Genomic DNA, 14,618 nt, shown 5'->3' on the forward strand with positions numbered 1-14,618 from the left:
TGTTGTCAACAAACTTGTGGTTACGTGTTGAGTGTGTAGTGAACGCCTAAGAATTTACCCCAGTATCAGTTTATCAGAGGCAGTGACGTTCAACCCTCTTGTTTGAGAGCAACTATGGAATGTATCCATGACAATACACAACAAGCCCCAGAAAGTGATTCATTGAGGCCTAAAGGGGGAAACTATAGTAGGCCTATGCCCTATGACAAAAGCATGTAGTTTACACGTGTTTATATCTTGAATACACATTTGGTGGCCATAGTCTATACTATATAGCAGAAGATGAGTTATTGCTGCATATTTCATTGAACCACATCTTGTCAGTTAAGCCAATATGGTTAGCCTAATCCTATTGCTCAACTGCAATCTCTCTTTCTTCACAAACATTTACTGGAATAACACAGAATGATCTGTAAACAACTGAGTCCTGCTTTTAATTAAGGGAAAAATGCATTGTGCCCCGTTTTTAAATGTGTATTTCTTTGAGCAGGGTAAACATTAAACAAATGACGTGTAGACTAGACATTCGGGTCTAGAATGCTTTATTTTGGGGGAACACCCCTACGTATGCCGGTGGGTGTTGGTTGTTCACAAAGGACACGCCCTTGATCCCACAGAGACGTTTTCCACGCGTTCTCCACTGGCTAAACACATAGGGGTGGGATCTGTCTGGGCTCACTCTGTAGAGACGGCTGATTTCTGCATATTTTGCCAAAGTGAAATGTCAGACAGTATAACCAGCCCAGGCAGTTGATTTGAATAGGTTATGGGCACGAGTGAGGCTACATCTTTTTTTTGTATTCTCCAAATTATGTTTAATTTATGTACATTTTAAAATTGATTCATGTTACCGGGCACTGTGACTGATGTTACTGTAGTTTGTATAGCTTTCTTTTCATTGTTGTCACTGTCACTCGAAGACCGGTGAACAGGCGTAGCAGCTATCGGATAGAGGCGCTCTGCTGGAAGCTGTTAAAGGGACAGTTAGCGGCGTTCACAGGCGTTCACGGCGTTCACCGTACGACGGTGCGAGGAACCGGGAAACTTAAACAAGAAATAGACTGCTGCACACCATGGAACTTTTACTGGACTATTTTGAAAAAAGGCGAATGGTCAACTGTTTGTTGTTTATTTGTATATTCGTGGTCCACATACAAGGTCAGTGCTATAGCTTTCTGATACACTTGTTTACAATTGTAGCTATTTTAAAATACACACTCTTTGTTTTCTTATTATCTCAGTCTAAGCATGACTTAAATTTGGCCAGCCTGCCAAATCGAACACATGTTCAATTTGGCAGTCAGTATAGTCACTGATAGTCACATTTAGCAGAAGACGACTGCGTTTTTACCAGTGGTGGAAAAGGTAGAAATGATGTAGAAATACATCAAGTAGACGAATTAAAAAATATTTGAGTTAAAGGTACAAAGGTATTGGTATAAAAATGTACCGGTACTTAAAGTACCAATAGCCTACTCATATTCATTATAGTTGCATACATAATGTCCCATTACAGTGATAAAATGTATTTAAAAAAAAGAAAAAAGTCCAATGTCCGAAATGTATACGTGGTTATGTAAGTTTTGTAATAATAAAATCTACAAAGTACTTAATTGTAACTAACGTTTTCAAATAGTTGTAGTGGATTAGAAAGTATTGGAAGTGGGAAATGCTCAAGTAATGTTTGTACATTACTTGCATACTTGAGGTATTACAAGTTGTAAGACCTCGAAATTGTACTTAAGTAGGCCTACAGTACTTTTTCTACTAAGTGAATACTAAAGTCCAAATGTCCTTTAATATCGGCCATAGGCTACATTGTAGGCTATTTCGCTGAAGTGCAAGCTATGATAGCTATCCAGTTGGATGGATCTATCATAATTCAATAGTTGCTTTTAATGAAATATGTGTGACTTCACGTGGCTTCTGTTTTCCTTTATAGCTGACTGCCCTAGACCTCAAGGGACAGTTAACATTGTCTTAACCAACGATGCACTGCTGAAGAATGATTTTCCAGATGGCTCAGAAGCCACATTTGAGTGTGCCAATGGCTATGTTATAGAGAGAGGATCTGGGGTTGTAACCTGCACCGACGGGCAGTGGACTGCACCTGAACTTGAGTGCAAAAGTAAGTTTTGTTCCCTGAATAGAAGGGAGAAAGGTTTTTATTATAAAGTGCAATATCCATTCAGTAGGCCTGGAGCTAAAATTGTAGCCTAGATTTTCTCCTTTTTTCGGGGACCACTTTTGGTGTTTTAACGGGATGCTCTTTTGGGGTTCTGTACAGTATGTACAGTATTCAAAAAAGTTTCCCAGATAAATTTGGTCCGGATTTAGAAGGCGTTTTTAGAATCGGCCTCAGTCCAAAATGGGTTAAGTTTAAAATTATTTTGTCACACAAACCCCTAATCACTGTACTGTGTGGGTGTGTGTGTGTGTGTGTGTGTGTGTGTGTGTGTGGGCCAGGCTCAGTATTGGCTGAAAGAAACTGAGAATCTGCCAAGCTGAGACCGTGTTTTATCTTCTTCTATTACAGAGAAAGACTGTGGCCCCCCTAAACAGCAGCCACATATGACATTTGAGGAATCTAACGATGGTACTCTGTTTGGCGCATCAGTGAAAGTTATTTGTGAGAGAGGGTGAGTATTCGGATATAAGAATAATTCCAACCCCAAAAATGAAATGTTTTCATGTAGCATGCAATGTTGAACGAGCCAATTGATGTAAAACACGTCATTACTCATGCTTGCATGCATTTACACAAGCTTGTGGAAGGTTCAAGGATCAAATATGTTTACAACTTGTTAAAATAAGCAATGCAAGCAATATGTAGGTAATGGGTATACAAACATGAATAAAGCGGCAAAAACAATGCTCAGGTTTTGACATCATGGCTTTCATCAGGAAGTGTGACACATTGCAGATTTTAGTTTTACTTTTCTCTGTTGATTGATTTTTCCTTTGCCAAAGAGCACCTCCCAGACACATTTTTCACTAAAATGGCTTACTGCATAATCAGCATAACTATCCAGGCTTCCTGGACTACAAAAAAATCACACCCATCACCCATGTGAAGTGAGGGGTGATCTTATCATTATCACACGTCGTCATACATCTCATGCTGGCCAATCACAATTTGTGTCCTCACTTTTGTCTTCAATGTTTGTGTTTGCGCATGTTTGTGTTTACACAAACCCTCAAACTGTCTATGGGAATTCACTTTGTCTTCAATTTTTGTGTTTACACAAACCCTCAAAGCTGGACATAGGAGGGGCTAGCACCACTCAAAAATATGTGGGAGGTACACACAGAATAGACATAATACCAGGATTCTACTGTATTTCAGAGGGCCTCAAGGCTCCCCAAATATTTGCATTATATGTATTATATTACAAAAGATAACTCATGCCATTTATTTTTAATGGTACTTGATTACATAATATTTTATTTCCATTCCCCTCTCAAAAGCTACCAAGTCAATGGCGCGACCTACAAACAGTGCTATGCATCAGGATGGGGTGGGAAAGTGACATGTGAAGGTACATTTCTCTCAGTTTTGATTTATTTAATTCAGCGACACTTGTATCATCAATGTGCATTTCATTATACTGTATATTTAAGTATTGCAAATATATCTGGTTTTGAATACTAGAGATTTACAAGATTTACAGATTTACATTTTAGTGATGTCATTACTGTGCAGTTCCCTTCTGCTACCTTAAGTCATTTCTATACAATTACATGAATATACTACTGATGTTGAAAGTGTACTATGTAAGTATCTGAAATTGTCCCTTATCTATTCCCCCTATGTTAAGTTATAACATGTGAAATACCGACGAACATTACCCATGGCAGACACTCGTGGAATTCTCATGAGGAGCCAGAATATGGAAATGTCATTCAGTACTCCTGTGATGATGGGTACGCCCTGCATGGGCAGAGCTTCATTGAGTGCAGTGACGATGGTGAATACGATTCTCTGCCTCCTCAGTGTCGAGGTAAGAAGACCACAGACCGCACATGCTAATTACTTGTTACTGCACAAGTAATGCACTCTAATTCCCTACTGTCTAAAGCCAACAAGCATTAAAGGAGAATTCCATGCTAGAAGGCTTTATTTGTAGTTTATACGTCCCCAACAAACATTATTGGCTATATCCCCTAATATAAGCCCTCAATGTGGGTTGGGTTTTTGTGTTAATTCGCTTAACATTATTTTCCATCAAAATAAGTAGTAAAGTGTGCCGCTTGGGATACTATTTACATTATGAAGAGAGGATATATACACATTTATATACACATTTTTGAGCGATGGAAATAAGCGAATTAACACAACACCCCATATGGTAGGGGAAATAGCCAATAATGCGCTTTTGCACAAAATAACACCTGGATCTCTTTGGTGGGGATGTAACGACTACAAATAAAGGTAAGAAAGCCTTCTAGTATGGAATTCTCCTTTAAGCTTTATGTTCTGCACCACTAACATATTGTTGTGTGTGGTATATTTAATCCATCCGATAGTTATGTAGTCATGATGACCACTGACAATGAAAAGTCACCACAAGAAGTTGCTGCTTCTTGCCTTTCTAGAGAGAGATTTTTTATCCAAAGACCCCATTGAGTGTAAAAATGGACCAGCGAGGGTCCATCTGGTTCCCTTTGTATACCCCCCAAAGAACCCTGATTGCAGATGTGTCCACCTTGAGGACACAAAGGCATTACGGTCATTTCTACTTTGAGAACTACTGTACTCTACTAGTAGAGTATGCAGTATAGTAGCACACAGAGAATTATGGAGAAGCATTCAAACACTTGGTGGAATGCTAGCAAGGTGCACACTCATCCCCCCCCACCCATTGCACTTATCTAAACCACATATTTCTGCAATGTTGGCATACCAAATTCCAACATCTGTTTTGTGTTACCTATCACGTTAGCTGATTTTAAGCAATATCTTGCTGCCCTTAGTGTACGCAGACTGAGAAATAGTACCAGTGAGTATCAGTGTAAGGCAGACAGAGACTGGGTGGGTCTGTTCTCATGGGTTTGCTTAACCCTGCAAGTACCCAGATGGCCTACAGCTGTGGTTCTCAAAGTGGGGTCCCCCACTTCCCCCAGGGGTCCCCAGCTAAATCTATTAAAATAGCCTCAAAACTAGTGTTGCCACAAATCTTTTCAAATTGGGGCCCGCAGGCAGATGCATAATTCATTTTGAACCCCCCCCCAGTGGCGTTTCCAGAAATTACATGTTGGGCAGACAAGATGTGTTGTCGTCGTCGTCGTCCGTCCTGTCCCGGCCAGGCAGAAATTGATTTTTTTGACAGGCGGCCGTCTGTCCTCGCCTTATTGTAGATACACCCCCCCCCCCCCCCCAAATGTTTATGAACTGGCAGCTGGTACTTGCTATCTGGAAGGCTGGGGTATATGTCCTTCTATAGGAGACATATACCATCCTGAGTGCAGTCATCCAGCATGTGCTGAATGCAGATATACATTGCTTTCATCTGAGACACTCAAGGCTTACAGTATCATATGTATACATATGCTCTAGCTGTCAGGAGATAAACATACAGTACTGTAACCTCCATGTTTCTATTGTAACAGGATCTATCCCCACCACTCCTATCAGTGCTCACTTCATTTCCGACAAACCGTCATCCTCATCCTTTTCTCAGACATCCCACCAATATCGTTTAAAGACCCACTCCAGAGCCAGTAGATGTTTTTTTTAAACAATTTAAAATATGACTTTTATACTAAATATTCTTGTACGATTTTGAAAAACAAAAATCAATTTAAAATATGTTTTTCTCTGTTTTTCTCCTGATATACAATTTAGTATTTTAACTGGAGATAGCACACCGTTTTTTCCTCCCTTGTATTGCCTCTTTTTAAATGTGAGGACGGCTAGTTTGGCTACACATTACAAGGCCTGGGGGAGCTGGTGTGCAGCATTTAAGTGGATGTTCTTCCTCATTTCCCTCATGCGTCACACCTGAGAGTAGGATTTATCATCTTGTTAAACATTTTACCATGCACACTTGCACAAGACATGACCACTGAGGAGAGGCTTCATTCATCTATAATTGCAAAGAATGGATGGTGTCGCTCGCCGAAAATAGCAGACCTACAAGCTCACAACGCACCGTGGATGCAACACGCTATTTTCAACAAAGTATGAATGCTTAACATGACATGGATTCTCAGAATATCATCATAATAATTTGATTGTGTCAATCCCCAAATTTATTTCCTATTAGGTAACATAGAACCTTCAACAGAGGATATAATTACTACAACAAGGATGATGTCAACTACAACACCCACATTTCAAGGTATATTTATTTTTTAAATGCCTGTTGGCCTTTCTCAGAATCTTTTTCTCTTTTTAATATACAATTATTATTCTTTTTCTACAATGATAAATAATAGAGCATGCAATTCTATATGGCATAATCTGAAATGCATTTGATTATAAACCAATGTCACATTACTTTATTACGGTGCAAATTGTCATTGCACTCCCTGAGGACACAAAGATATTAAGGATTGTTCTCTTAATAGGTGGCAATGATATTTTAACAAAAGGCACCACAACCACAGACACCTCTGTCACACCCACAATTCATAAAACTGCCACCACCACTCCAATATCAACTTCTTCACCTTCAGTACAAGGTACAGGAAATATCATCTTCAGAAACCATCTCCATATTTCATCCATATTATATAATATCAATTATGTTCTATTGCCCTATTTTATACTTTGACGACGTACGGCAGTTTCGTGCAAAAGTAGATAAAATAGCAGATGTATAAGCTCACAACACATCGCACCGTGGTGCATTGTGAGCTTGTGGATCTGCTATTTTTATGTATTATTTTTATTTTGTTGAACATTTTTTAAACTGTTCGCCTATTATGACATGCCCAAAATAGAGACACCAGGTTGAAAGTGGTTACGTCTGTCTGTGGGTTTTATAAATATTTAACAGCAAAGCATGACATACATCAGCATGACTGTCCAACTTTCTGAATTATTTCTAAAGATATTTTCTGTCAATTCTGCATGAAGCCGTTATGAATGGCATACTGTGGATGTGCACTGCATGCACTTCCATGATGCATAGTTTATGTACTTGACCAGGCACATTTAGCTACTCTGTTTCAAACAAAGGAAATATCCCTAATCATTATCTTTATAATAATAGGTGGCAAACATATTTTGACAACAACAGACGTTAACATATTAATTACCACAACCGGAAAAACATCAGCCACTCCAACACAAGGTATGACACATCTATCTATTATCTAATTCTGTATTCAAATATGGTACCAGGTGAATTCCATCCAAATGATAATCATACAGACAAAGCATATTATGATCAACCAAAACAGTCCCATGAATTTAAAACTCCCATGGTGCTTGTGGGAGGACATAAAGCATGTTGTGGTATTGAGAAAGTAAACCCAAATGTGGCCTAAGGTATATTTCATTGAATAGAGGTCCAATGGAAGGAATTTCCCTATCTACGTTTTCAAAACTGACACCATACAATACATCATGAGAAAACAAATGACATTAAATCATTGCTAAATAAGTCTGCCCATTGCATATCATGCAAACATTGCTGTAGAAATGTCATGCTGCTACATTGAGTGGGCTGGGCATTCATTATTGGTGAAAACCTTCAAAATATTTCAAAATGAGTGAAGAGTGATCTACAAGCTCACAGGTGTTTCATTTCTTTTTCCCCTAAAGGGGAGTTGCTGTTTTGAATGTAGTTTAATATTGTTCATATCAAATGCCCCCTCACAAATCATCTGGCTGTCCTTTGTATTTGACATATTGGGTTGTACTTTGCGTTTGCTCACCATGTTTTACATATTTGCATTGCACTGATGAAAACTATTTTATATTTGCAGGCAAAGTACTGCCCAACCAAGACAGTGGTGAGTGCATAAGGCCGTCTTATAACAAGACAATAATTAACATGTATTATTATTCAGGTTTTGCATTTAACATTGAATTTCTCTTCCAGGACATACAGTTGTCATAGCGAGTGTAATAGCCACTGTACTAGGTAACATATCAATTTCTGTCACAATGTCACATCAGCATCTGTGCGTTACAGTCAAAATTCAAATGACCATAAGTAAATGATATTATTTTTGTCTTTTCATTTCAGTTGCACTTATACTGTTGTACATGTCACATTGGTGTCACACAAGGAAGGGGTAAGGTCCAGTTATTTTTCTACTATAGCTTGTTGATGAATCTACATTGCATTAACCCATATCTCTACCAACTAACATGGCCTCATAGAGTAACAGTGCATCATTTAATAAATTAATTAATCATATATCTTAACCACACACATAATTTACAATTTAGGCATTTTAGCAGACTCAAAGTGCAAGATTGGAATAGCAGAGTATAAGCATGAACTCTAGTCAACAAACACCAAGGTAAATCTCTCTCTCACACACACACGCGCACACGCTAAACATTTCTGCACAGGCTTTTTCCATTCGAAACCAATGGAATTAAATGAGGATATGTGTGCTTCCTGATGTACAGTATGTTGGAAAATGAAGGAAGTTGTGTGGAAATGGTTGATGACCCACTTTGACATCAGGACATCATCAGGAAAAAACATACCCATAACTTTGATCAACAATCACATGAAAACAGCTAGTTGGACATTGTATATTTTGAATCTAAAAAATTCACACACACACACACACACACACACACACACACACACACACATACACACACACACACACACACACACTTATATGTGTGATATGTTATGTTAGATATTTAATGGCCATTTCACGCAGCATAAAGCCTGGCTTATACTTCGTCGTATGGCGGTGTCACAGTCCAAAGATTGCTGATCTACCGGTACTCATTTTCATGCACGTCACCGGCATTCATCAAACATTATATACAGGCAGGCTATCTCTCACACAACCTATTAACCAGTACAGAAGATTCAATGTAAGTGCCTACTGTGATCAGATTTGTGTGAATGCACTATGCTAGGTTCTTATTTAACTGATTCATCAAATGATTGCAACTGACTAACTGTAAAACATGCTGTCAATGCATGACAATCAAGAACACAACTAAATTAATTGCCATGTAAACTAATAGAATAACGTACTAATAATACACTTGTGAACACAATTCTGACACATATTCCTTATTTGATGACATCATAGCTCATACGACACTGGAGAGGACCTGAAGCCGGAGTTATTACAATTCCAAAGTCTATAAATTGAATTCTTCCCTGAGGTATCTGTCAATTACCAACTTAATCAAGAGCTATTTCCATCAAAACAAAAATACCCGTTTAATACTTAAACATGAAAACATAATGATGTACAATTGTACAGTAAGCATCATGGAACATGAAACAGACCTGATATCATGATGAGTTGGGCCAACATAGTGTAACTGGCACCCCAACTATACTGCCACACCTAAACTATTTGTTCTTATATTTCTTGTCAACATGTAGGTGTCCTAGATGTCCAAATGGGACCGCTCCTATGGCCTATCCTCTAGTCTAGTGAGCATCTGTTGACCTTGGGAGGAAGTGCCAACATCCAAACTGTAAAGCGTTCCTCTCCTCTCTGGCTGGTTGGACAATAACAAATCAACCTCATTTGAACCATAATGGGAGATATGGAAGCAATGAAACATGAAGTGCACTTTGTTTTTGAGTGGTGCAACCACTCCAAGGAACAGCAATGTCCGTGTTCACCTACCTACAGTATGTGTTCACCTATGTGACGTTAACCCACCTACCTGTGGCCATGAGCACCAGTATGACTATGAGTACCAGTAGGGGCGCTGTTGTGCCAGAAACAGAGAGAGAGAGATAGTATTAGTGCTGCACTGTTGCCTGCTAATGAGAGAGAGAGAGGAGAGGGAGGGAGAGGAGAGGGGGGGGGGGGGGGGGAGTTGCAACACTCAGTTCACACGGGTGTTATTTTTTTGTAAAGATGTATTTTGTATTCCTTGCCAAATATTTAATGCCACTATTGTATTTCTATTTTGTATTTATTTATGTTGTAAACTGGAATAAACACATTTTGACTGCAACTATAAGTATTGTCAAGTGCATGTATGTATGTTTTCCTCTTTCCACACAATGGTGGTTTTAGAACAAAGCAATGGAAAAGAGTCACACAGCCGTCAATTCAGCTAACATTGACTGAAACAATCCACTGCATTCCACACCAACACTTATTGCTTTGTTCATTGTTCATGGGGGTGTTTTGGAAGCTTGTCTTGTGCAGCTTACAGTACATGTACCTGTGAAGTGCTTTGAACACTTCAATTTATGTTCACAATTTATGAGAACAGAAGCCTGTAGAGCTGTTTCCCAAACAATGGATCCAGAGTCCAAACCTATCGTTGGTTCATGGGTCATGAGTACCCCCCCCCCCCCTCATTTCCTAAAAAAAGAAAAAATATATATATTTAAAACGTTAAAAGTAAGGTAAAAAAAAGTATTTTGAAGAATTTTAGAAATGGTGATAGCCGATTTACAAGCATACACTTTGGAAATGGAACTATTTTTTTTTATGGGTCACAGGGAAACAACAAATATACTGTATTTTTTGTGTCTTGAGCTGAAAAGTTTTGGGAAACAGAAACACTGCAAGAGATTGATTGATTGAAATATTTATTAACAGTTTGCAGAATTACAGTACATTTCAGCACAAACTCAATACAAAGACTGTTAACTGTGAGTGGACGACCCAATAAAGCATTACACTTGTTTACAAGAGCGTCCACCATGTTCAAATCATCAAAAAATTTAGAGACGTACAAATAGACACTTCTATATAGCCAACGAACAGAACAGGAATTCATCATAAAGGAGGTAAAAAAGGGAAAAGAAACACATACAGTGAGGGGAAAAAAGGTTGGGTGGTGGGAGAGAGAGAACTCCACTGATGGCCTGGCCATATAGACTTGGCCTAGTTCAGTGGTTCTCAGTCTGTTTTATTTCAAGGACCCCCATAACTCTGACAATGTACAAATGGAACGGAATCCATTTGGAACCCCTTCAAGGAACTCTGGACCCCAAAATATCCAAGATAGCTATGCCTGATTTGAACTAACTGAAGAGTGGTGCTATATTCACACAAATAAACTGGAGAAACTCCAGTATGACATTTCAATCCTGGGTGTGGTGTAATAAAAGTACCACTCTTCATTACCAGACCACTGCCAAAGAAGTTAAATTAGTATGTTATTGAGTTATATTATTAATATCTCATGAGTCAATGCATGGATTCTCTCCAACCATTGCTAGACAAGTCACATGTCATAAGGAAGGAAGAAGTAATTACATTATGATGTTAATTTAGTTTTTTTGGACACATGATTTAATTCCCCACAATTCCTTTCTCCTTTCTTCCTTTCTCCTTTCAGCTTTTCTCGCGATCAGTACTTTATTTTTCTGTGTGTGTGTGTGTGTGTGTGTGTGTGTGTGTGAACATTTTGAATTTACTCATTTAGAAAACAGAATAGACCATTAAAAAGAAAATAGATATGTTTCATTCTGCTTTTAGAGTCAACTGGAGCAGGAGTTGATAGTTGGCAATTGAGTCAGCATATTGCCACCCCACTCTTGCCACCCCACTCCATCAACTAATATCTGAGGATGTTCTTGACATACATAACCCCCCAACTTTCCTCTCTGGAAACATTAGGGAATGACATATGGCATCTCTCCGACTCCATCCTCTGAGTTTGAGCACAGTGGGATGGCATGGGACTTGAACTTGGTTAGTATGTTTATTATGGGATCTTAAGAGACCAAAGGCAAGAGAACTACAGGTTGTACCCTAAATGCACAAAAAGTCTAAGAAGGTGTTGATGCACTACAGTACACAATGGACAATTGTTCACAACAAACACCTTGCACTAAACATTGACGTATTTTTCCCTGTCCTGACACTCAAGCAATGTCCTTTAAGTTAAGAGACAAGCAGGGGTGAAAGCCTCGTCAGTGAAGAGAAAGCTTAATCTATTGGCATGGATCTTGATTCATCAAAAGAACATTCTCAAACTCAGTTTCTTCTCAAATTAGACTTCCAAGTTAAATATAAAATCAAAATCAAATGATTATCCATCACATTTTGCAATTACTGGCAGTCTTTAAATTGTCGGAAATACTTTTAAAAGTACCCAGTGAATGAAAATGATGGTGTTTGATGCTATTTAAAATGTATCAAGTTGACATAACCCTTTTAGCTATTTCCTCTGAGATCTTTACCCCAGCACTAAGCACGCACGCACGCGCGTGTGTGCGTGTGTGTGTGTGTGTGTGTGTGTGTGTGCCCACATCTAGCTAGCCTATATGGATATGAAGATATGGTCCACTAAGCCACCCATGTAATATAATTACATGCTCACATAAAATAGGCTACTGTACTATTATAGTTATATCACGTGTGACACACTTTAACAGCCTTCATTATTAGCTATCTGGAGGACATCCCTCTGTCACATGCGAAACGAATGCAAAACAGGAAGTGATAAGAGCCGAGTTATGGCAGGAAATAGGCTGGGTGTCCTCCCTGCTTAGACATGGCATTTTCCATTCACTAAAGTCTTATCTATCGATTCCTCTTCCTTTTACTGGAAAACTCATTTTTCACTTTGTGTTCCACTGGTGTTGTGCTGTGTACCCTGAAGTAGGCCCTGTGGTGGAGACCTGTGCTCCGCTCGCCTGTGTTTCACTCATGCTGATGCCTCTATGGCACCTGAATTTCCCTCTGGGGATCAATAAAAGTTTATCTTATTTTAACAGTCCTGTTTCAACTTGACTGCCGCTATGGCTTAATACAGAGCCCCTCCGTACTAACCAGCACATCGAGGTACCAAACTAAACTGGCACTGCTAGCTCCTGATGAAAACATTTTTGTGAATTGTGAATATTTTATATCAAGATGTACAATAATGGCCCAGAGAATATATTTTGGAGAAAATATATATTTTATTTCCTCTTTGTATAATATGAAACATATCAGGTATGCATATACAGCATCAGTATAGGGTACAGTCCGCATAAATGCAGTACTAGAAATCATGCTGGTGTTTGGATGTCAAATTCTTCTGACAAAACTGCTCTCATGAGGACGCTGTAGATATTTATACAAACAACAAGACATAAATGTTTCCGTCCCACCGGCTTCTGGGCATCCGGCCAGTTGTGCTGATGATTTGTGCTGATGAGCATGCCATTCATGTCACCATCAACTCACAGCAGTATACAGCCGTAAGAGCAGCCCAGTGATGAGTGGTACCTACAGTATGGTAGGCCTACGCCTACCTAATACTTAAGTCGTGGTGGTTGTGGAAATTTAACTTTTAACTGCTTTCAACATAGCAGTATATTTTTGCATGAATAAATTACTCTTGGCTGGGTCATTGGCTTGAGCAAATCACTTACGAGGAATCATTGTGGTCTTGGCTTTTAGCCAACACAGTCGACACAAACATGTCTGATATCTGACATCTCTTTAACCATAAAATAAATCTTCACTAAAAATGGTCAGTTTCAGAGAATTGGTGGACATTTTTGGCATGAAGCTGGAAACGGATTGGACCACACCGGAACCCTTCTGAATCACAGGCAATACCGCTCAACTACGTGTAAGACAACCCATGTGAGCCAGATTTCTGGGTCCATTGACGCAATTTGGAACCTTAGTCACACTCGTCAGTGGGTCGACGTGTTGAGTATATTACCCACAGGCTGTGGGTATTATACTACCGTAGTTGTGTAAGACAAGCTGTGGCTCATGGCTCATAGCTGTGGGCCACACCTATATGAGTTCACTTCAGACAGTTTTATATAGTTTCAGGCGTGTGCTGGGTGCAGATTCCAAATGAACATATAGAAAATGAATTAAATCCGCACTTCCAGTCAAGTAAGAGTCTTTATTAATAAAGATAGTGCTCCGCAGCAGCAGTCATACCAGACAGACAAACACGTTTCGGCGCGCAGGCCTTGTCATTTTCCACACCTATATGAGCCATGAGCCACAGCTTGTCTTACACAACTAGTGGTTAGTCAACACAACAGTGATTAGACCCTGACCAATGGTAGACATTTGTAGAGTCCACCGATGTTTTGACTGATATTTTGTCAGAAAGTGACAAAATATATAAAGGTTTTGGGTTAGAAATTAATAAATAAACGCATAATGTTAACCATTTAAGCTTTGTTTTTCCAAGATAGCTGATCTACAAGCTCATGTGGTGTGTGCACTTGTGTTGTGATGCATTGTGATTTGTGAGCTTGTCGATTGTTATTTTGAAAGTAACACCAGAATAGGGACGACAGGTCATATGACTGCATAAATGTCATCCAAAAAGTCAGATGTTGGTTTGTTGTTTTTATTTTACTTTGGTATGTCATTAGTTGTAGCTTAGTTTTTTCTCCTAAATTAAAAAATAAAACGTTTTCTCAAGTGCAATCTTTCCACACGTCATTTGAACAGCTACATTTCCACTTTCTTCCATAGTGTTTCTGTTTGGTATCCCTCCCATATTGTAGAAACACCCACCC

General features: G+C 39.0%; 1 protein-coding gene across 10 annotated transcripts; it reads left to right on the top strand.

Annotated features, from left to right (window-relative positions):
• The first annotated feature begins 680 nt into the window (after positions 1-680).
• Positions 681-9,942, top strand: LOC308322954 (complement factor H). 10 transcript variants are annotated; one of them, XR_013964780.1, is made up of 13 exons: positions 681-1,158; positions 1,943-2,128; positions 2,537-2,639; positions 3,469-3,539; positions 3,819-4,001; positions 6,267-6,341; positions 6,571-6,684; positions 7,218-7,298; positions 7,936-7,962; positions 8,052-8,093; positions 8,199-8,247; positions 8,405-9,316; positions 9,543-9,616. XR_013964780.1 is itself a non-coding variant. In XM_080774464.1 (13 exons), the coding sequence occupies exons 1-12, from the start codon at positions 1,074-1,076 to the stop codon at positions 8,448-8,450; spliced, it is 1,062 nt and encodes a 353-aa protein (XP_080630590.1). In that variant the 5' UTR covers positions 681-1,073; the 3' UTR covers positions 8,451-8,478; positions 9,543-9,942. The 10 variants fall into 10 exon arrangements, 9 of the variants coding, with proteins under 9 accessions (XP_080630590.1, XP_080630586.1, XP_080630591.1 ...); XM_080774464.1 differs by having other exon boundaries at positions 8,405-8,478; positions 9,543-9,942; XM_080774460.1 differs by having other exon boundaries at positions 9,241-9,316; positions 9,543-9,942.
• Positions 9,943-14,618: the final 4,676 nt, after the last annotated feature.

The sequence above is a fragment of the Protomyctophum bolini genome (genome assembly GCF_963924005.1).
Source record: "Protomyctophum bolini genome assembly, chromosome: 2".
In the NCBI taxonomy this organism is placed as follows: domain Eukaryota; kingdom Metazoa; phylum Chordata; class Actinopteri; order Myctophiformes; family Myctophidae; genus Protomyctophum; species Protomyctophum bolini.

What these genes read in the sequence shown, in the direction of transcription:
- LOC308322954 (XM_080774460.1), top strand. Translation starts at nt 1,074, where the DNA reads ATGGAACTTTTACTGGACTATTTTGAAAAAAGGCGAATGGTCAACTGT. An exon ending in TTCTTCACCTTCAGTACAAG is followed by an intron (nt 6,685 to 7,217) that starts GTACAGGAAATA and finishes TTATAATAATAG; the next exon opens with GTGGCAAACATATTTTGACA. An exon ending in TGGTGTCACACAAGGAAGGG is followed by an intron (nt 8,248 to 9,240) that starts GTAAGGTCCAGT and finishes ATGACATCATAG; the next exon opens with CTCATACGACACTGGAGAGG.